Genomic DNA, 24353 nt, shown 5'->3' on the forward strand with positions numbered 1-24353 from the left:
TTGATCTACAGTTAGACAAATGTATTTGAACCTCTGCTCCCATAGATCCCAACAGATGACCTTGGCGGAGTATGGAACCTCTCTAGGTTGCTTCTTCCTCAACTTGAAATGGGAATGATAATCTGTACAGGATACGACTATTTTGAGGAAATGCAATAAAATAAATAGAACATCTGCACAACATTTCATGGGATGCCTTATGTGTGATAAATGCTTAGTAATGATAGACGTTATTTTAATCAAAGCTACATTTAACTAGATTCTTAATTGCAAAATGAGATAAGGCAAAATGATTCACTCCCTTGTTAATAAATAACTTTATTAGAAAATAATACAAAATGACATTTTGTCAATTGTTTCCATTATGTAAAAATAATGACCCTTCAAATGTTTCTGATACTCATTCTTTATAACCATAAGAGAGTAATCTCATTGTTTCTTCACTTCCTGTGGCCATAGAGGGGCATCTACACTAGGGAAAATTTTTCCAATATTTTGCAGAATATATATGGCTCTTTTGTCTACTTGAATATACTTCTTTTTTTCCCTAAAAATAACACCTTAATCAAATGAGCATGTATAGGTTTTCATTGGAATGTAAATCTACGATATTTGCATTTGAGTATTACATTACTCGCTAAAATGGAAGCTGGTTTAGATTTAGAAAGGATATGGATTTATTGCTGTTAAGGAAGATAAGAGGGTGCAAAATATTTGTACATAATTTGAAAATTACATGGACTCTAAAGACCAGAATTATCCATCAGTAGTTTCTCCTGGGAAAACCTAAAACGAGACCCCATTACAACTGCTGTTGTGTGTCCACAATGATGTGCGTGCACATTGAAACAGTGTGCTGTAATAGCCCCTGTGAATATTTTTCCCTAGTATTCCAGACTCTATCCGTCCTGCAATCTACTAGCTGACAGACCATGGGCAAGTGACTTCTCTTCTTTGAATCTCACTTTCCTGGTCAGTAAAATGGCCTTAAGAGTTACTGTATGAGGGCTGGCCCTGTGGCTTAGCCGTTGAGTGTGTGCGCTCCACTACTGGCGGCCCGGGTTCGGATCCCGGCACGCTCCAACGCACCGCTTGTCCGGCCATGCTGAGGCCGTGCCCCACATACAGCAACTAGAAGGATGTGCTACTATGACATACAACTATCTACTGGGTCTTTGGGGGAAAAAAAGGAGGAAGGATTGGAAATAGATGTTAGCTAAGAGCTGGTCTTCCTCAGCAAAAAGAGGACGATTAGCATGGATATTAGCTCAGGGCTGATCTTCCTCAAAAAAAAAAAAAAAGAGTTACTGTACGAAGAGGCCTGCTTCAATGATTAAGTAAGATAACTCCAGTGAACTTCCTATTTCAGTACTCATCAGAATAAGTGCACAATAACTGTTCTTCCTATTTCCTCCAACTCAAACACTGATCATAATGCTGGAAATCAGATGACTTCTCTATTGCACACCAGCAATGAAGAACACTTCTTCAGAGGCCTGCAGAAGCAATGCTGGCTAACTGTTAGAGGGGATACTGATGGCATTATGGATGGAAGAAAAACTATGATTTCCTTAGTAAGGGGGGCTCCTGACAATTTTCTAGAGACGAAGGGACTTTTGCTCAGGTACAGACATAGTTCCTGACCCCTGTTACCTTTCTAGCATCCACTGTGTGACACTTGGTGTCCCATGTATTTCTGTGACTATATAGTAAAGCATAATGAGGTACCTAAGACAGTCACATCCATAGAGACAGAAAGTAGGATGGTGGGGGCCAGGGGCTGGGGGAGGGGGATGGGGAGTCAGTGTTTAATGGGGACAGAGTTTCAGTTTAAGAAGATGAAGTGTTCTGGAGATGGATCATGGGGATGGTTGCACAACATGTGAATGTACTTAATGCCCTGAACTGGACGCTCAAAAATGGTTAAAATGGTCAATATTATGTTATGTATATTTTACCACAATAAAAAAAGCCATATAGGTGATAGACTGTGTTGTATAATTGAAATATATACAATTGAAATGTTGTATAATTGAAATTTTGTATAATTGAAATGTTGTATAATTGAAATATATATAATTGAAATTATATATAATTGAAATATAATTGAAACATTAAGGAGAACTTAAATGTTCTCACCAAAAAAAAAAAAAAAGATAAGTGAGGTGATGGATATGTTAATTAACTATATAGGAGGAATACATGTATCAAATACATGTATCAAATCATCACAATATACACTCTAAATATCTTACAATTTTCCTTGTCAATTATACCTCAATAAAGCTGAAAAAAAAGGCACTAGTCATACGAAAGGAAGCTACTACTGGTCACGGTTAGTCAATTTATTGTGTGTGTGTGTGTGTGTGTGTGTGTGTATTTTAATTGTGGTAAAATACACACAACATAAAATTTGCCATCTTAACCATTTTTATGTGCCCAGTTCAGAGGCATTAAGTGCATTCATATTATCGTGCAACCATCCCTGGAACTTTCTCATCTTCCCAAACTGAAACTGTGTCCCCATAAACACTCCCTATCCCTCTCCCCCAGCCCCTGGCCCCCACCATCTACTTTCTGTCTCTGTGGATGTGACTCCTCTAGGGACCTCCTGTGAGTAGATCACACGACATCTGTCCTTAGTAAGTTTATTTTTAATTCCATAACCTTTGTGATCATTACAAATAAAACCATGTTTAAATAGTCACGTTGTAATGATTGATTTAGACTTCCAGAATAAAAGTTATTGCTCTTTAAGTTAAAAAAAAAAAAAGAGTCAGGCATTGACTGTCCTGCTGCTGGTGGCGGTTCTAGCTGGTGGTTTCGGTGACTCGAAGGCAGGGCCAACAGCTCCAGGCTGAGCCGATGACTGCGCTTGCTCTGGAGTTATATAAAGCATCCGAGGAGATAAATCACGTTTGCAACCCTCGGCTCAGGCAGGGGATGAGGTCACAGCATACATATAGCACATGATCCTAGAGCTGGGACAGCTCCCAGAGATCATCTGGCCTCCTGCCCCTTCTTCCAAAAAGGAGGCGGCTGAGGACAACCCCGGTGACTTGCCCAAAGCCCTACAGCAGGTCAGAGGTCCAGCCAAGAGGGGATCTCAGGCTTCTGGCCTCATGGACGCCTTGGCAGCGGCCCCAAGACCAGAGGCTGAGGTTATCACTAACTCAAAAAATCTAAAGAAAAACAAATACAGACAAACAAAGAAAACAACTAAAGAAAAAAATGACTTCTGTTTCTCTGGTTTGATAGGGCTTTTTAAAACCCAGTTTTTAAATAATTTTAAACTAATTTATACAAGCTAGTTCGAGGCTGCAAATATTTTTCCATTTTCCTGCAGACGGATGGAAGCCCATAAAACAAACAAGACTAAAGACTGAAGAAAAGCATGGTCATTAGTATAAATTTTTAATGAGAAGCACAGGAGGGAATAGATGATCGCTCCTTGCTGTCTCCGATCCTTAAAATTTAAGGGTCTAAATTTAGGGGCTAAAATTCTTCTCTGACTTTGTCAAACCTCTGAACAGGCTCGTTTGTGTTTCTAGTCGAGCACAGAAGCCTTGAATGGGTTAATACAGCTCATCCCCACCAGGGGGAGGGAAGAGGAGGAGGAGGAGAAAATTCCAGAGGAAAATGGTGCCAAGATATGAGAAGTATCTGGTTTTGACACGTGTCTTCAGACTTGAACTCATGTGATGCTTAGAAACGTGTGTGTTTTCATATGAGATGGAACGGAGTGTGTGTGCGTGCGTGCGTACACACACTGGGAAATGGGAGGGGAGAGATGTTTCCTGGGAGTGGAACAAAGTGGATCAGATGTGCTCGTAAAACCGGCGGCTCCCACACATCTGTCTGCACTCACCTTTGAGGCAATAATCCAACTCATATAGCTCACTGTCTTCCTCCTGCCTCTCCCAGAAAACCAGGTAGTGGGTGATGTTGCCATTGGGATCAGAGGGAGGCTTCCACTTCAGAATAATCTGGGATGAGGAGTTAGAAACAGAGATGGGATCCAGGGGGACAGAAGGGTCTGCAAAGGAGAAAGGAAACAGGTCCACTTTGAGGAGGATGGTGCAAGCTGTTAGGTGGGCATAAGAGGGGACACACCAGTTAGAGAAATCATGAGGATGTTCGCTGCAGTGTTATTTTACCTCGGAGAAAACTGGAGACACATGAAACGCTCACCCAGGAAAGGCATGAGTTACAAAATTACAGTCCATTCCTACCACAGATTATGCAGCCATTCATTCATCCATTTATGCAACAATCATTTATGGAGCTCCAACTATGTGTCAAGCTCTCTCTGTCCTGGGCCCTGGAAAGACACTGGGGAAAGGGAGGATGGTGAAAGAGACAAATAAACTCATGTTTTCCAGTTAACATTTGCCCCAAATTGAGCCCAGTCACTGGGCACATTTCAGCAATTGGATGCCACTCAATCATATCACTGAGATGGCAGCTCATCTAAAAACCCCCAGAACACATCAACTTTGGGCTCCACAAAACCTTCCCCTCAAGAATGGAGGTGGCTGAGGGAGTTGGTGAGGCGTGAGGTTGGGGGCCTCAAGGCAGAGGACACAGTGTGTACAAAAGCCCAGGTGCTGGAAGTTTCTGGAAACTATAAGTCCTTTGGTATTGTTGGAAGATACAAAACGAGAGGGCACTAGCCAAAAAAGCTAGGCTGGCTCATAAAGTTTGGACCCTATCCTCTAGGACAGAGTATCTCACCCCCGGCACTACTGACACTTGGGGCCGGATAATTCTCTGTCGTGGGGGCCATCCTGGGGCTTGTAGGACCCTGGCCTCCGCCCTCCAGATGCCAGGAGCCCCACCTCCTCAGTCAACCAAAACGTCTCCAGACATCTTCAAATGTCGCCTGGGAGCAGCATCACCCCCAGTTGAGAACTATTGTTATAGGAGAAGGACTTAGACTTCAGAAAAATATAATTCAATTGCTATGAAATACTCCAGCTCCCCGTGCCAGAAAAAAAAAAAAAAAACGGGGAAGGAGAGAAGGGGCACAGAGGTGAAACAAAAATGGCAAAATATTGATCAGCGTTGAAGCTGGGAAATGGTTCACGGGACTCATTTTTTCTTTTGACTTCTGTGAATATTTGAAAATTTTCCATAATGGGGAGAGGAAATATCTAGTCCCCTCAGGTGTCTTATCGTTACTGCCTCATCTTCTGAGATTATAAACCTCAACACTTGGCTCTTTGAGAAGCCAATGATTATGCAAAAGAGAATTTCACACAACATCACCACGTCAGCCTGTTAAAGGCAGGACATCCCATTCATGCACAAACTCATATCCACAAGAAACGCTTACTCGTGGCATTTGTCTGGACATAGATGATGTCGCTCTTTGCCCCGTATGTCCGGCGTTCATCAGAAAAGGTGACCAAGGTCTTGACAAAGATGGCGTACTGGGTCCAGGGCTTGAGATCCTGCATCAGCCACCCGGGGTGGTTCTGTGACTTGGGGTCGTTGGGCCTCAGAGGCGGGTCAATGTCCACCACCGTCCAGCTGTTGGAGCCACACGAGTCCTGCCCATCAAACTCCGTCACGTTCTGATAAGGGCTTTCAAGAGGAAATAGGAGAAGGTGGTTACCATTTTGTGACTATCGCTCTGAAGATGGCAGAGATGCGGCCGGGGGAAGTCACATCCTATGGGGTTGTATCCTTTTCGCCAACCATCTTACGCCACAAGGAAAAATGACACAGGAACAGCCAAAGAGAAAGAGACTGCTTCCCTTACATCTCAATTGCCCAGTAATAATAATAGTGATGATGATGAGAATGATGATGACAGCAACTACCCAAGAGTTATTGATAAGATTACGTGGTGGAATGAATGCGACTTCTTGGCACACAGTCTGAACATAATAAATCTCGAGAGATGGAACTATTACTGACATTAATACTATCACCCCTTCCATTATCTTCCTTGCAAATTTCAGGAGAGCCGTATACTCAAAATGACTAAGTGTTGTTTAATGGGGATAGAGTTTCAGTTTGGGACGAAGAAAAAGTTCTGGAGATGGATGATGGTTATGGTTGCACAACATCGTGAAGGTACTTAATGCCACTGAACTGGACACCTATGCCTAATTAAAACAGTCAGTTTTATGTTATGTATGTTTTACCACCATTTTTCCAATGTCGGAAAAAATACAAAATAGAAAAAAATAAATTTTACAAAATCTACTAGGTAGAGTGAATGGCTTTTTCTTGAGGATGTCTGGTGAGATACACACAGAAGCAACAAAATGGGATACTGCTATAGGAAATTGACTTCATACCCCATCAACTGGTGAGATCGTAAAAGGAGCCTACATTTATTCCACGAGTAGGAGGGACAGGGAGAATTACCCCAGCGGGGAAGATCTGAGCACTCACACCGCAAGCATGAAGCTTGCAGCACCATTTCTCTACCTTTCTACTTACGCCTCTTTATAGAAGAGCATGAACCCCAAGAGGTCTCGGAAGTCAGGGGGCCAATACGGCTCCCATTTCAGCAAGATCTTATCAGAAGATGTCCGAATGTGAGAAAATGTAAGTAATTCATTTTCACCTAGGAAAGTTAAAAAAAAATCAGTATCAGTATTAAATAATTTGTTTCAGCCCAAAGCAGGTGATCTGACATTTCCAAGAGCGTCCATGAGAAGGGAGATATCAATCTGCTGTTCCCTTGACAGGTCTTGTACCCATGTGCCTCTCCCGCTGTTGGAAGGCAAGAACTGGTCATGCAAACGGGCCCCTACTGCAGGTCAATTACTTGGCCAGACGCTCAAGTGAATAATAGCAGTTGGTGCCCACGTGAGAAGCATGACTGGCCAGCAGTTATTGGGAAAAGAGACTTTCAAGAGTAATCTTTGTCCTGACACAATTTTGCCTTGCATATGGACTTTCAAGCCTGACACGTCAGAAGACGTAACTCCAGTGGAAACGAACACATGCCAAGTGAGTTTGGAGGGCATGCAGATTATTATACCTTGGAGAGACAACACCTTGGAGAGAGCAATTCCCTCTGCCTGGAATGCAAGTTGGCCCCTAAGCTACCCCCCGACCTTGAATTGCCACAGCTTGAACCACATTCCACCATAAGAAACCAACTCCCCATGAGGGTATTATGGAAGCTCTGGCACCTCAATGCTCGGATATCCCTTCAAGAGAGAATCTGTCAGAGGAATGCAGTCAGCTGACAGTCCACAGCTATAGCAAGTGCAGGATGTGCCTTAGCATTTGAGGCAAAGCCATATACAAGGAGGTGTTATTCATTCATTCATTCATTCAATGCTTATGTGGCATCTTCCAGTATCAAGCACTGTATTTGGTGCAGTAAGCACAGAGATGATAAGTACAACACCTATCCTCAGTATTTCAGAAAACTTATCACACACTTAGTTGTTTAGCTCACTGGGGGGCAGTGACGACCCCCTGGGGGCCAGTGTGGTGGGGCTAGGGTGAGGGCAGCCATGTTATCTGGTCCACAGGCTGGAAGGACCAGGGCATTGCCACTTACAGGACGCCTGGTCCCCGTTGGTCTTCAGGGCGATGTCGTTCCTCTCCTGGCGCCCCTTGGTTCCCGAAACCTCCTCCATCTTGTGAATTTCAGACAAGCAGAGTTTGGGATTATAGTGGAAGAAGAGCTCCCCCTGAGTGATGGTGAGGTTGTGTTTGCTCCAGTCCCATAGCTGCCTTAGGTTCTGGTTGTCCAAGGCATAGAAAGAGTAGTTTCTAGGGAAACACACACACACACCTAGTCATTCAACGGTTTGTGTCTCCAACTCCAAGATGGCGGGGCTGGAGTTCCTCCTGTTCAGCACTACATCCCCCATCCTAACCACGTGCTTGGCACATACTCAATAAGTGTTGAATGGAAGGTGGGAGGGACAGGGGAAGTTGAGGAAGTCTTCCTGGCCAGGAAGGTGTCTGAGCTCAGTCTTGTGAGGAAGGGAAGACTGTGATGGATTGAGATACGGGTTTCAGAGAGGGAAAAGACTGAAGACACAGAGGCACTGAGCTGAGCCCAGGGAAGAGCAAAGCAGCCTGCTCTGGCCACCAGGTGACAGGGAACAAGACTGGAGAGCTGCAATGGGCCAAATCCTCTAGTATACTGCATGCCAGACCAACACCAAGAACATGGGACTTTCCTTGAAAGGCAGAGGGGAGCCACTGAAGGTTTTATAACAGCTCAGTAACTTGATTAGATCTGTGCCTTAGAACTATTAGTGGACCACTGGCACATGACAGATGGGAGAAGAAGCATCTAGATCTGTGTTGTCCAATAGAGAAACCACTAGCCACCTCTGGCTATTGAGCACCTGAAATGGGGCCGTTCTGGACTGTATTGGAAGCAAACAGTACAGATTTCGAAGACTTAGCACACAAAAAAAGGATGCAAAAGATCTTCTTTATAGTTTTTTATATTGATATCATGCTGAAATAACATTTTAGATGTAATGGGTTAAGTAAAATGCATTATTAAAATTCATTTCACCTATTTCTCTTAAAGTTTTTTAAAATGTGGCTACTAGAACATTTAAAGTCACATATGTGATTTGTAGTATATTTCTGTTGGACGATACTGGTCTAGTTCCAGGACAGTTAGCTAGGAGATCACTGCAACAATTTGAACGAAAGGTCTGAGCTTCAGCAAAAGGCAGTTTCACGGCAGAAAAATCAACATGAGCTGGTGAGGGATTCAAGAAGGTAGTCTAAACAATTCTGTGTATTTGCTTCTCAAAAGCCATTCACAGCCTCCCTTTTCCCTTGCCTTCCTCTACTGTATAGACTGGAAAAGGTAAATAATCACACTCCCAGCCTCCCGTGCAGCTAGAGGCAGCCACGTGACCCAGTTCTGACCAAGGAGATATACGCAGAAATCAACATTGATGGTGAGAGTGTGGGAGGTTCCAGGCAAGTTTTTTTAAAGAGACAGTCTCAACTGGCATGTACCTTTGTCCCTTTTTCCTGTCAGTTGTACAGACGTGAGTTTCGGTATGAAGCAGCCGTCTTGTGGCCACGAGGAGCACAAAGATGGAAAGAACTTTGATCTTTGATGGCACTACTGGATGGCCTTCTTCAGACTTCCTTCCTATGACTCCATCTCTATCTGTGTGAAATACACAGTCCAGCCAAGGAAAGTGGTACCTGGATATCTGTTGTTTTACTAACTGAAATAGGGTTGGCAGGATCTCAAGGGGAGGAGATCCAAGAAATGAGGATGGAAAACTGAGGCAGGGAGGTGAGTTCCATTTTGTACATGTTGCATTTGAGTTTCCCAGGGGTCATCCGGCTGGAGACAGGCTCAAGGGTAAGGAGAGAAGCCAGGGCTGGAGGTCTTAGCACAGGTAGGAGGAGATCACTAGAGGGAAGGCAGAGGCTGGTAGCCCAGGATGCCAACTCTCAAAGGCACATGGAGGAAGCAGGAAAGAAATCCAGGGCAGCTGGGAGATATGTTGAAGAGCTAGAATCCTATGGACCAGAGGACATGAGAATCTCAGATACAGTCAATTTCTAGAGGACCAAGATGTGAGAAGGTGCCAGATGCAGCAATTATGGAGTCCTGGTCAGGCCTGCACTCCAACTCACAATGATGAACAGATAGCCAGATGCCCTATTCCATTCCAGCCAGCGCCTTTGGAGGGCACAAAGTTTGGTCTGTATCCCCTGAGATTTCCAAGAGTAACTATAAAACGGGTACCATTTACCTTGGCTGGACTTTGGACACATTCTAACATGAGTTCCTTCCTCCTGTCAAGGATTCTCCAGGCATTTTCTCCAAACGGATTTTTTTGGCTTGAAAAATCCCTACGTTTTCCTTCCCTCCCCCAAGTTTAACTAACATATAATTGGCATATAACATTGTATGAGTTTAAGGGGTATAACATCATGATTTGATATATGTATATATTGCAAAACAATTACCACACTGAGTTTAGTTAACGTCCATCACCTCACATGGTTAAATTTTTTTTTTCTTGTGATGAGAACTTTTAAGATCTACTCTCTTAGCAACTTTCAAATACATAATATTCTTAACTATAGCCACCATGCTGTATTTACATCCTCAGAACTTATTTATCTTATAACTGGAAGTTTGTACCTTTTGACCCCCTTCACCCATTTCCCCCACCCCGTATTCCCCACCTCTGGAAACCACCAATCTGTTCTCTGTGTCTATAAGTTTGGGGTTTTTTAGATTCCACATATAAGTGAGATCATACAGTATTAGTCTTTCACTGTCTGACTTGTTTTACTTAGCATAATGCCCTCAAGGTCCATCCATGTTGTCCCAAATAGTAGGACCTTCTCCTTTTTTATGGCTGTATAATATTCCATTGTGTATATATACCATACTTTCTTTATCCATTAATCATCAATGGACACTCAGGTTGTTTCCATGTCTTGGCAAAAACCCCTGAGTTCTTCTAACGCACAGACTTCCTAGTGAGCATTCAGGCCACAGGCACAGAATCAGGCCCACCTACCCAATTTCCAAGGTCTCTCCCCGAATCAGACGTAACTTCTGGAAGAAGGAAAGTGACACAAGAGCATAGGACCGGCGGATTTTCAGATATCCTGAAATTTCTTCAATGAGTCCAAGGTTGGCCTCTAGCTCAGCTGCCAGGTTGTCTAAGGAAAGGAGAGAATATCCAGTGAGTTCCTACAGAAATATTTTAATCTTCCCATAATGTCCCATGAGGAGGAGTTAACCTACAGGTTGAAAACGACTTTGACATACCCTGCTCAAAATGCATCATAGAGAGGACACAATCCAGTGTCCCTACCACAGGGTCTGCAAGTCCCTAAATAAGTGACCACTGCTTTTTTCTCATCTTTTCCTTGGTCGCCCTACTTCAGACACATGGGCCTCCTCATAGTCCCTTAAACAGACCAGACATACTAACTGCCTCAGGACATTTGCACTGGCTGCCTCCTTTGCCCAGAATATTATTCTTCCATCTATCTGCTTGGTTTGCTCCATGACCAATTCAGAGCATCTTTTCTCAAATCGGAAACTCTTCTAAAATAGCAACTCCCTTTATTCTCTATTTCATAGGTTGGCACACTACAGCCCATTGGCCAAATCCAGCCGGCTTTGTAAATAAAGTTTTATCGGCACAGAGCCACACCCATTAGTTCACACTTTCTCTAGGGCTGCTTTCACTCTATACTGGCAGAGCTGAGTAGTTCTGGCAAAGACCCTCTGTCTGCCCAGCTGAGGAGATTTATTACACGGCCCTTTATAGGAAAAGTTTGCCGACCCTTGCTCCCTGCGTTACTCTGCTTTGCTTCCCTTCACAGCGTGGATCACCACCTAAGTTTACATGATACGTTGATTTGTTTATTTGTAAGATCCATCATGCATGGACTTTGCCTTGTTCCCTGTGAGTATTCAAATAAATGTTTGCTGAATAAATAAACAAAGGCTGCTTTTCGCCTGGAATGGTGTTTCTGGAAACACGGTCCCAGACCTGCAATGCGGCATGTTGCCTGCTTGTTAAAAATGTAAATTCCTGACTCCCAACTTGGAAAGTCAGAATCTCGCTGGAGCAGGGCCAGGACCGAGCTGTGAATTTGGGGTTTGGCAGCAAACTTGAGTGACTCCACTGATGGGCGTTGCGGCTGTTTTCCTTCTGTGCTCACAGGGAAGGTGGATCCCAGCAGACCGCCCCCTCCCCCCCCCGAGCACTCACTGCCCCCTCGAATGTTGATGATCAGGCTCCCGTTGATGACCGTGCAGCCTCGGAGCTCCTGGGCGGATGTCACCGAGTCAATGGTCTTCTCACCTTCCAGGAGGTGGCAGACCTTGGGACAGGGGCTCAGGCATGGAGTACACATCAAGCTGAGGCAAGAGCGGAGAGAGAGGGGTCAGGACACACAGGACACCACACACATGGCAGACAGCACGCTGGACAGGGTCCCTCGTGATGAGACTTCCCCCGAGACCGTCAGGCAGGGTGCTTCAACTGCAGCCCTGTTGACATTTGGGGCTGGAGAATTCTCCGTTGTGGGTGGCTCCACCCACCCCTGGGGGGAAGAGGGCAAATCGCCCCCACTAAAGAACCACTGCCCAAAGTGATAGGCTTGTGCCGTTATTCTGTGATGGGGGGATCCTACAGCATTACCGTGAAATCAGGGGGCTCATGCTCTCACTCCAAAATGACAGGGCTCCTGCCATACCCCAGAGCGATAAGATTCACACTGAACCCCATGGAGACAGGATCACATCTATCCCGTGAAGACAGGACCCACGTCATTATACCAAAGTGATGGGACTCATGGCGTTGCCATGGTGATGGGAATCACACCAAGAGGATGGGCCTGATGTGGGACTCACTTTGCCCTGATGCCAAAGTGGCAGAACTGATGCTGTCACCCCCACGTGGCTACTCCAAGGAGATTTAGGATGTTTGCTGTTCTGTGTGGTTTGATGTCACCACAGCTATGACACGACCTCACGTTGGATAAAGGGTGACTAAGCCCAGACTTTGGCTTTGCCTGGCTGCAGCCTGATGTCCTCAAATTTACAGGCCCCAGGAGTCCTTTGGGAATCAGCTTTCCCCAACACAGGGTCTCTGAGGTCAGTTCTTGGCTGGCACAGCCCTCCAGGTCCAGGCAGGACACAGGAGCCAGGCCAGTCTGGGCACCATCTTCCATCCCCCTGGGGGTTCAGAGGTGGCCACATATCCAAGTTCATCCAGTGAGGGTTTTGCCAGAACTTTCTGGGAGGAGAAATTGTCTTCCTTCCAGAGTATCTAAGAGGGTATTGCTATATTGCTAGCATGGGGCAAGGGAGCAGGTAAAAGAACAAAACCAATGGAAAGAGAAAGAAAGACAAGGATGGAAAGAAACTGATGGTGTACATCACTTGAGCTCCTGGATACAGCTGTACCTAAACCAATTCCCTGAACTTCTTGGTGACAGGCACCAATAAACTCCAACCTTGCTACGCCAGTTTGAATTGGGTTTCTGTTGCACAAAACCTCAAGATTCCCAACTATTACATTCTCCAAGTCTCCGCATCCTCATCTGTGAAATGGAAATAATAACAGTACCTACTCCCACAGTCAGCATGAAGACCAAATGATATAGACCACCTAAAGCACTTAGCATACAGAAAAGAAAAATTGTTAGTCATCACTATGATGATCACGTTTCATTAGTGGTATCCTTGTGGCTACTATCATTTCCACACCTCTGTGTATGCACTTCTTCAGAATGATCTTGTTGATGGTGGTATAATAAAGAACATATCTGGTCTGTGTCCCCATTCCTGGTGAGCTTCAAAAGCCCTTGGAATTTCCTGAGTGATAGGAGCATCTTTGTTATGCTAATGAGGTGATCGGTGGTGGTCCGACATAGCTTCAGGATGGGGGGCTAGTCACCAGAAAGAACACATGTGTGATGAGAGGGTTGGGTCTTTCAGCCGCCTGACCTTCAGAGAGGGGAGGGAGGCTGGAGATGGAGTTAGATCACGTGGCTAATGATTCAATAGATCTCGCCTGCGTAACGAATCCCCAATAAAAATTCTGGACACTAACTCACTGGAGTTTCCTGGCTGGAAAACACGTGGATGTGCTGGGAGGGTGACATCCCTGAGTCCGGGAGGACATGGAAGCTCTGTGTCTGGGACTCTCTCAGACCTCGCCCTACGTGTATCCTTCATAATAAAGCTGTAAATGTACGCGTACGTAGTGTAAGCGCCTGACATTAAGATTTTGACTGCTGAGGCATCCATTTCAAAAGATATTCATCTTTTTTTTTTTTTTTGGTGAGGAAGATCAGCCCTGAGCTAACATCTGTGCCCATCTTCCTCTATTTTGTATGTGGGTCGCTGCCACAGCATGGCTGATGAGTGGTGTGTAGGTCCACGCCCGGGATCCAAACCTGTGAACCCCAGGCTGCTGAAGCTGAGCTCGGGAACTTAAGCACTATGCACTGGACCAGCCCAAGACATCCATCCTGAATAAATATCTTGCCTGTGAGACACAGCTATCAGCAAAACAACCAGATGAGGAATGAGGTAGCCCCCACCCATGAAGGCCCCCCTTTCTGAAAGCCCTGGGTGACCTGGATAACTGACCACTTGAGTGACCCCACTGTTCCCTTCCTGCACCCTAATTTCCACTCTTATACTTAAACCCTAGATACTCCACCCCCGGACCCTAATAAAGACACAGCCCCAGGTCCACGCTCCATCCCTCTCTCTCTACCTATCACCTCACTGTGTGGCCCTGGGTGTCCCTTCCAGGATCTCTGAGTAATAAATCTTGTTCCTTTAAGTTCCCTGATGGTTTCTTGCTGAAGTGTGTCCTGTGATTGTAATAAGAAACACGAGAGCTGGCCCAGCCACAAATAGGGGCCCCGGCAGGAGAAATGTCCATGCAGCGCAACATAAGTGATGTGTGCCCGGGCCAGTGGTGTGGACATTCCTAACAGAGGACGCTACCATCAGTAGGCTTGGACAACAAAACAGTACAGCTTTTTTTCAGTTCTGTGAGTCATTCTAGTAAATTATTGAACCCAAAGGGTTTGTGGGAACCCCTGAATGTACAGCGAGTCGGTCAGAAGTGTGGGTGGCCTGGGGCCCCCCAAAGTGTGGCTGGCATCTGAAGTGAGGGCAGTCTTGTAGATGATGGGGTCTGAGGCTAACCCCGGGGGGGACCAGTGTCAAATCGTGCTGTTGGACACCCAGCTGGTTCAGAACAGCTGGGGCGGAGACAGAATGGGGACCAAACGGCTGGGTTCTTTTGTTGGATCTACACGTATCCACCGAGCACTTATGACGCGGCAGGTGAGAATGTAAGCCAGGAGTCGGCAATCTACAGCCTAAGGTCCAAACAAATCCAGCCGACCATCTGTTTTTGTAAATAATGTTTTATCAGCACACAACCACGCCCTTTGGCTCGGGTATCATCTATGGCTGCGCTCACACTATAACGGCAGAGTTGAGTAGCTGAAACAGAGACCATATGGCCCTCGGAGCTGAAAATATTTACTATCTGGCCCCTTGCCAATGCCTGTTCTAAGCTGCAGGCACACACAGGAGTGAACAAAACAGACAATCTACTTTCCCCATGGGAGGTTACAAATGGCCACCAATGCTTTTCACCAAGAAGTGGAAATGGGCTCCACATCCATTGAATCTGGGCTAGGATGTAACTTGCTTTGGCCAGTGGCACATCAGCAGATGTGATGCACAGCGGCTTGCAAAGGACTTGCACATTGGGGCATACCCTTCCTGGCTACTGGGATGGGCAATCACATGGAGAGAGGCCCCAGCTGCCCATCTAAGATGTGAGAGGCTATCCTATACCATCCAGCCATAGCTGACCCAGCCCAGGCCAGACAAGCCACCAGTCAATGCACAAAATCATTTAGAAATCGTAAATGAGTGCTATGTTAAGCCGCTAAGAGCTGGGGTGGTTTCTTACGCAGCAAGAGCTAACTGATACTTGTGAAGTATATGGTCTAGTTGGGGTAAATTAATAAACTGACGATTAAAATATGAGCTAGTGGTAAATGCCATGAAAAGAATTAAAACTGAATAATGTGCCAAGGCAAAGCTGGACGGGTGGTCAGACAGGGAAAGATTCTCAGAGGAAGTGACTTGTAAGCTGTGACCTGGATGACAAGAAGAAGATCAAGGGGCAGAGCATTCTAGGGGGAGGGCATAGGGATGCCCCACACACTTAACATTCACCCCAAATATCTAGTCCTCCTCATCTCAGTAAAGAGCACCCCACTGCTCCCGCCAGGTACCTCAGAGTGACCATACCGGGTGAGGTCTTTGAATGAAGCCATGTGCATTTCCAGACCTCTGCTCTGAAAACATCAAGAATGATTTCCCAGATAAGCCACAAGAATGGAAGAAAGTATATCTGGTCCTATTAGAAAATGTGACGTACTAGAGTCTTCCATAAAATAAAATAAAAGCTTCAGAAGGAAAACTATTAATTTTTCTTTTAAACCTCCACAGAAAAAGACTGCCATGACAAGTTGGAATTAGCATCCCTCACGTTGCCCTCTTCCACTCAGTAAAGGTCCCAGGCATCCAAGGACCTGCTGTCAACTTCCTGGCGTTTCAGTTCTAGGGGCCACTGCACCATCAGTGAGAACATCAAAGGAGCTTTGCTGTATTTCTCAGGTCTCAATTATGGTGAGGAAAAACTACCTTTTATTTAAAGCCAATGTCTTATAAACAAACATCTCACCGGAAGATGATAACATCCGTGTTTCATTTCAAACATGAAAAAAAAATAGAAATGAATCAAAAGGAATATAGGGTCATTTTCCCAACCTTACTGATAAACTGGCCAAAAAAAAAGAAAAAATCTCTGTCTGGCATGCAAAGGTGATTTATAGACGTCTGTTTTTGGTCAACAAAGCCACTTGATAGGTTTTATCAAAAACGAGGAAAACAAAACATATTGTACTTGCAGGTTTCACAAACACTTGAAGAGAGGCTCATAAGAACCAAAATAAAGACTGTTTTCCTTCCCAACCTCCCCAGCTGGGGAAATAAAATTTCCCACCAGAACACTCTCGCTTGGCTAATTCTCAAGCCTGAAGAGGAAGATGTTTTACGTAAGCGGATCAGCCCAAGGCCCCTCGACCTGCGTCTGTTTCTGATTTGTTTTTGTGTTGTTTGTGGGGGTTTTTTTTCCCCAAGCCCTCAATACAAAAAAAAAGGAAACAGATTTTTTAAACTTGGTTACAGCCCCGAGACACCGAAATAGCTCATGTGAGGAGCTAACAACGGGAACAAAAATTCTGTGATGTGCGTAGGAAATCTGACTTACCGCCAAAGAGAGAAAACCCTGCTATTTCTCACCCAAATAGTAGGAAATGATTTGATGGCACTGTCCTTCAGAAAGCAACAAATCCCTGAGAATAATCTGGAATCGAGGCTCTTCCTCCTTGCATTCTGGGCTAATCGCAGCACATGGTCTGGCTCCAAATCGGAGAAAAAGTTAAAAACCTGAGCTCTGTTTGGTTCTAACAGTCAGGCAGCTACAACAGTGGGGACGGTCCAGTCCATGTGAAGGGTTCCAGGATAAACCAAGGACTTCTGTCTTTCTGTCTTCCATTCCCAAAACGAACTACAGAGAGCCTTGAACATGGTGCGCAAGATGCCAAAAATATTTACTCTCTGATCCCATACAGAGAAAGTTTGTTAACTCCTGCTCCAAAGCCCGGACCAAAACAGGAGGCAGAAATGGCATCCGACAGACCCAGGCTTATCACTGTTCATCAGCAGCTCCCTCACTCATAGCCAATTAACTCTGGTTTTTCACACAGTTTTAACAGGTGGCACCACCATCACCAACCCCATGTTTCTTCCCCTCTTTGCTGCCCGCCACCCTCCTAAACCCACACCCAGGACTCACTTGCTGGAATTCATCGTATACCCAGAGGGACACTCGGGGATGCACTTGTTGTTGTGAATGACGTACTGGTGGCAGCCCTGCCTCCGTGAATTCTTGCAAGTGTTGTGCAGGTCCTGGCAGAAGCTGAAGTTCACGCAGCGCCAGTCTTGGAAGTGATAGTACGGGGGCGGGCAGGTCTCCACGCACCTGCCGTCCAAGTAGAAGTTTCAGCAGGCCACACACTTGGTGGGGTCGTCGGGCTCAGAGCAGTTGCCCAAGCACTCGCTGTGGCAGCAGAGGCCGTCAGCAGTGCAGCCATGCGACTTACAGATGGTCGGGCAAACTGCAGAGAGAAAGAAAACAGCTGGTCAACAGGTTTGCCCAATTCCTGTCTGCACAGTCGGCAATTCTGGATCAGAGAGTGAGAGCCAAACAAAATAACAACAATAATCGCCTCATTTCTGCAGCACTTGCTACGTCCCAGGCACAACTATTAACTCATTTCATCCGGCAAACCAGCGGGAGGCTGTAAATATTGAACAGCCGTCACAGGGAGAGGGGCGGCGAGCCTCTGACTTGTAGCATTTGTCATTTGCCATGGTGTAAATACTCCCACCATGGTCCATTTCAAGCTAACACGGAACCTGTAAGAGATACATTGTAACACAGCATTAATAGTACTTCCACCATATAGATACAATAGCAACAAATAACCTCGGAGGCATAAATAATAGAAAAATGTAGTGAGATAATTAGGAAGCCGTGAGTGTTGTATATTTATTACCTTGTTTTTGTTGTTGGTGGTGATTTTTTTATTTTTTATTTTTTTGGTGAGGAAGATTGGCCCTGAGCTAACATCTGTGCCAATCTTCCTCTATTTTATGTGTGGGTCGCCACCACAGCATGGCCGATGAGTGGTGTAGGTCCGTGCCTGGGATCTGAACCCGTGAACCCTGGGCCACTGAAGTGGATTCGCATTGAATTTAACCACTACGCCACCAGGCCGGCCTCTATTACCTTGTTTTTAACATAATTTAACTGTAAGTTTATACCATTTAATTTTTAATAGCAGCTTAACAACCAGCTCGCAAATTTCCTAAAAGTTTCACCATCGGCTCTAGCAAGGTGACTCCAGCCTGCAGCTGCAGTGCTGGTATAAACAGATACGTTATTATCTCTTCTGTCTCCATTCTACAAATGGGGAAACCCAGACTCAAGAAGGTTAAACAAATTGCTCAAAGGGTATTTATTGCTTCAACAGACATCTGCTTGCACTGATCTCGATACTGCAGCCACCACAGCCTCAGACTCTGCCTTCGGGAGCACATGGTCTAATGGAGGACGCATATTAGTTAAACACACAAATAAGTAATTGCATATGCAACAAGCATTGTGCTAGAAGTAAGAAGCGACATTTCTGCTTAAGCCTGAAGGAAACAATGAAGGGGGAGGAAAGAGAAGGTTCTGCAGATGGAGGTGCAGAGGCTGTGCATAGATTTTGTGGCTGGAGAGAGTTTCTTGTTTGATGCAATTGAACTTGTCCATTGCAGGCTGGACTCCATCCTGGCTTCCTCCAGTAGCTTCTCACACATCCCCTTTCTCCCGGTGTCTCACTACTCATCACTTCCTAATTACCCCTTGATTTTGGAGCCTCGGCATCTGCTCTGAGCCTCGATGACCAGCCCTCCCTTCCCAGGCTCTCTGCAAATACATCCACGGACAGATTGCTTCCGAGAGACTGAACAGACCTCAGCCACGGCAGAGCCTTTTCTCGGAGGTGCTTTCCTTGCTTACTCTCTGCGTGGTTTGAAACACAGTTTGAAAGCTGGGGATTATTATTCACCCCAAAACCTCAGGCTCTTTGATTGCTGCAGCAAACATTCCGGCCCCTAATGGACCCCACCAACCCGACCTAGGGAACAGAAGTGGCCGCTGAAGCTGCATTCACATATGAGCAGCACTGTCTGAGGGAACTTTCTACGATGACAGAAATGTTCTCGATCTGCGCTGTCCAACACGGTAGCCACTTCTCCCCTGTGGCTGTTGAGTGTGGTTAGCGCAATTGAGGAACCAATTTGTTTTTAACTGTGGCAAAATAGCATAAAATTTACCATCACAACCATTTTTAAGTGGTTAATGCTCAGCGGCATTAAGCACATTCACAGTGTTGTGCAACGATCACCACCATCCATCTCCAGAACTTTCTCATCTTCCCAAACTGAAACTCTGTCGCCATTCCAACACTGACCCCCCCACCCCCTCCCACAGCCCCTGGCTCCACTATCTACTTTCTGTCTCTATGAATTTGACTCCTCTAGGTTCCTTAGATGAGTGGAATCATACAGTATTTGTCTTTTTGTGTCTGGCTTATTTCACGGAGCATAATGTCCTCAAGCGTCATCCATGTTGTAGCAGGTGTCAGAATTTCCTTCCTTTTTAAGGCTGAAGAATATTCCATTGTATGGATGGACCACATTCTGTTTATCCATTCATCTGTCAATGGACACTTGGGTTATTTCAACCTCTTGGTTATTGTGAGCAATGTTATGAACATGGGTGTGCAAGTATCTTTGCAAGACCCTGCTTTCAATTATTCTATGTATATACCCAGAAGTGGACTTGTTGAATCATACGATAATTCTATTTTTAATTTTTGAAGACCCACCATACTGTTTTCCACAGTGGCTACACCATTTTACATTCCTACCAAGAGTGCACACGGGTGAGGAACCAAACTTTTAATTGTATTTCAATTTTAATTTTAATAGCCACAAGTGACTACTGGTTCTTGAGTTGGACAGCAGAAGCTTAGAGAATAAAAGTAAACTCTTTGCCAGGGCCCACAGGTCCCATGTGGTCTAGTGCCTACTGGCTTCTCCGAGTCCTCTCAGCCACAGGCAGCAGCCACTCTGGCCTCCTTTCTGTCCCTCATACACCCAGGCTCAGTCCTACCTCAGGACCTTTGCATCTGCTGTGCTGACTGGCTGAAGCGCCCTACTCCTTATCCTCCCATGACTGGCTCCTTCTTGTCCTTCAGGTCTCAACTCCTTAGAAAGCCCCTCTATGACCTCCCCACTGGAAGTCACTCCCTCCTTCACAAACCATTTTCTAACACATTAGCTTATTACATTTTCCTTATAGCGCTTATCACTCTTGAAAACTATCTAGGTGGTTGTGAACTGTCTAAGTAGAGGGGAGCTTAGTGGGCAGGGCCATGTCTGCTCCATTCACTGCACTGGCTCCGATGACACCGACTCCTAAGACAGACCCTTGCATCCAGCAGGAGCTCAGGAGACACATGTCCGATTAGACAAAGGAGAGGCAAAAGGTAGGACTTTGGAGCAGTTCCAAGGCCCTAATTTTTAACCAGTGGCTCAAGAAGTCGTCCAAGAACCTCCAGTTGCAGGAGCTCCATAATGCTCTGAAAAATTACACGCAAGATGTGGAGCATCTATGCATAAGTGCATATTCTGATTTTCTACATGGATCCAGAAAGAAGGAAGCAGCTGTCATAGGAGAAGGATGGGGTTAACCCACCAATGTCTGTGTAGATCTTTTAGGGTTTACATACCACCCATTAGTTTCTTACTCAATTCTAACAATGACCCCAGCAGGGACGGGGGTAAGTCACATTATCTTCACTCTACAGAGGCAAGAAGATTGGCTCAGCTGAGGAGCAGCAGGGCCAGAACTGGAACCTTGATCTTCTGGCCCTGAATCCAACATTCCTGGGTCTAAAATGACATGGCCATCTGCAGGGTCCACGCAGTCAAGGAAGGACTTGCATTCAGCTGTGGTGACGCAGCATCCACCACCCCATAGACACGCGGTAAAGACTTCCTTAAAGAACCAACGGCAGCCTCGGTTTTCTTTTCTGTAAAATGGGGGTGATAACAGTCCCTTAACTCCTCCTCACAACTAAAAGGGATGATGAGGTTAACGCACTGGATTCATTGACAGACACATTGTAGGTCTGATATCAGTGAGCTACTGTGGGTATTATTATTTTATCATCATTCTTAATGATCTGTCTACAGGGATCTCTTGGACTCTCAATGGCAGGAAGCAATATCCAAGGCTGACAACAACTGTCTAGGACCCACAAAGACCCCACCCTCCGGAAGCTCACAGGAGAGAGCAGGAAGGGGCCTATCTCCTGGGCTGGAGCTGCGCCTGAGGGTCAGCCCTTAAGTTCAAAAGAGATGCCAGCAAAGTGCTAACAAACACTTCCCAAACACATAAGCCTTCCAGCCTCAACAATGCTAGGAAAAATCACCCAACACTCGCAAACAAGGCCAGAGCTTGACTGCAGGACTTTTCAATCTTATGTTGGAGCCCTGTCGAAAAGGACCCACTTGGGAATTACTTCATTTTCCCGCACAGGAGCTGGCAGACTTTTTCCGTAGAGGGTCACAGAGCGCAGGGCCACACGGTCTCCGTCACAGGGAATTAGTCCATTCTGTCCCTGTCTCGAGAAAGCAGCACCCCCACTCCCCAACCACCCAGAGAAGGTACAGGGGCACAGGTGCAGCTGTGCCCAATAAAACTTTATTTAAAAAAGCAGGTGACAGGGGGCCAGCCTGGTGGCGCAGCGGTTAAGTGCACGGGCTCCGCTTCAGTGGCCCAGCGTTCACGGGTTCGGATCCCAGGCGCGCATCAACACACGGCTTGTCAAGCCATGCTGTGGCGGCGTCCCGTATAAAATAGAGGAAGATGGGCATGGATGTTAGCCCAGGGCCAGTCTCCCTCAGCAAAAAAAGAGGAAGACTGGCATCAGATATTAGCTCAGGGCTAATCTTCCTCACAAAAAAAAAAAAAAAGCAAGCAGGTGATGGGCTGCCTGGTTGGCCAACCCCTCACCCAGTGAAATGTACCTGTGACTGTTTTATTATTTCTGTTAAAGTGCAGGCTGGGGGGAGCCAGGTGTCAGCTGATAGCCAGATACGCTGTAAATCATTTTTATCCAATAGAAGAAACAACCTCCCCAAAATGACAGGTTTATCGTCCCGTAGGACATTAAGCCTCTCCGTATCTAACTGCGCAATCTTATTTCACTGATGACAAATGCTTTGGCTTTAACACCCTGCTGCTGGTTCCCTCACTTAAGGGTTAAAATAAATGTGTTGACAGGTGTTCTTTTGCAGGGTTGTTTCTTTGTTTTTTTTTTTGTTTTGGCATAAGAATGGTGTTTTTAATTTTTGAAGACTATACTTTGATAACGACAAGCCAGCTCTGGGTGTCCCCACTGTTTCCAAGTACTTTATCTTATTTAGTAGAAATGCCGATCAGGGTGGCCTTCCCACCACCACCACCAACGCCTCCTCCCCCTCCCCCCGCTGAATTATGAAGAACACATGTTGTGCAAGATGAAAAACTGGCCCCGATGGAGGAGGGGGCTGACTTTCCTCTCCCTGTGCCCTCGGTCCTACTAACTAATAGACACTAAATGAGTCCCCGCAGCCCAGTCCCAGAGGGCCACCAGCCCCCAGGATGCTTCTGCCAGAGAGGATGGTAGCCTTTTCGAGAAAATGCCAAGAGTTCGGGAGCTGCTGACCATCCCAGGACAGGTGCATGCTGTGTGTGTAAGGAACATCTTCCTAGACCTCGCAGAGGCAGCAAACGCCAGTCCTTCTCCCTCCAAACACACAAGTTCCTTGTCTGTCCATCTGCCCCTGTTCGCACCCCAAGTTGCTTGGGCTGCTGGCCCGAATTTCCTCCCGATCTTCCCTAAAGTTGCCAAAAGCCCCTGGCCTCTGGGTACACCAGCAGAAGCAGCCACTACCTTCCTGAAACTTTCCCCTTGAGTGGCTTTTTCTATACCCTGCTGAGAAGACTGGAAACTGAGCTCTAAATAAATCAGTGGAGCGGGAAGGAGGCAGCTACATCAAGATCCTCTGGTTGGAGCCTCTGAAGCAAGAGCAATGATCCCCCACCTAATGATGCATTCTCTAGAAAGACATCTACGGAGAGGCCAACTTGTTTAAGGGAGATGCTTCAAAGGCAAACACAATTTCACCCACTATCTCTGCTTCTAGGATTTACCCCAAAGACACGACAGCATATGCACACATAGACACCTGGACATGGATATTCTTCACCCTGCAGGACATCAACAAGTTGAGTTTATAATGGCAAAAGATCGGAAATAGCCTAAAGATCCAGAGCAGGAGACTGTGTAAATAAATTAGTGTGGATTAAGAAATAGTATGCAGCTGTAAAAAAGGAGGTGGCTCCATGCATTCTGATGTTGGAGTGACTTCCAAGATAGCATTACGTGACACAAGCAAGGCACGCAGCAGTATCTAAAGAATATAACTCATTTCTAGAAAGAGGAAAGTGACATATATAGTGGGAATGCAAAATGGGACACCCCTTTGGAAGACAGTTTCGTAGTTTCTTATAAGGTTAAATATATATTTCTTATCCTTACCACACAACCTAGGGGTTCACCCAGGTGAAATGGGAGAAAACATATATTCACACAAAGGTCTGTACGGGAATGTTTATAGTGGTTATATTCATAATCACCCCAACCTGGAAACAACCCAAATGTCCCTCGACTAGGGACTAGATAAACATTGTACCTCCATACAATGAACACCACTGAGCAATCAAAAAAGAAGGAAGTGCTGACATCCACAACAATATGGATGAATTTCAAATGCTTTGTATTGAATGTAAAAAGCCGGTCTTAAAAGCTACACACTGTATGATTCCATTTATGTGACATTCTGGAAAAGGCAAAACTATAGGGACAGAGGACATATCAGTAGTCACCAGGGGCTGCAACTGGGAAAAGACTGACTGCAAAGGGGCACAGGGGAATTTGGGGGGATGACAGAACTATTCTATATTTCAACTGTGATGGTGGTTACACGACTGTATATATCAGTCAAAACTCACAGAACTTTACTCCCAAAAGGGTGAATTCTGCTGTATGTAAATTATATCTTAAAATGAGGAGAA

The 24353-nt window shown here is 45.6% G+C and overlaps 1 protein-coding gene across 1 annotated transcript; it reads right to left on the reverse strand.

Moving 5' to 3' along the window:
* Positions 1–3818: 3818 nt before the first annotated feature.
* Positions 3819–18715, reverse strand: LOC131402273 (insulin receptor-like). Its single transcript, XM_058537124.1, is given in 8 exon segments — positions 3819–4036; positions 5336–5586; positions 6454–6580; positions 7532–7746; positions 10503–10647; positions 11712–11860; positions 17409–17730; positions 18661–18715. Coding segments are annotated over 8 exon segments (1482 nt in total).
* Positions 18716–24353: the final 5638 nt, after the last annotated feature.

Source organism: Diceros bicornis (assembly GCF_020826845.1).
Source record: "Diceros bicornis minor isolate mBicDic1 chromosome 39 unlocalized genomic scaffold, mDicBic1.mat.cur SUPER_39_unloc_1, whole genome shotgun sequence".
NCBI classification, from domain to species: Eukaryota; Metazoa; Chordata; class Mammalia; order Perissodactyla; family Rhinocerotidae; genus Diceros; species Diceros bicornis.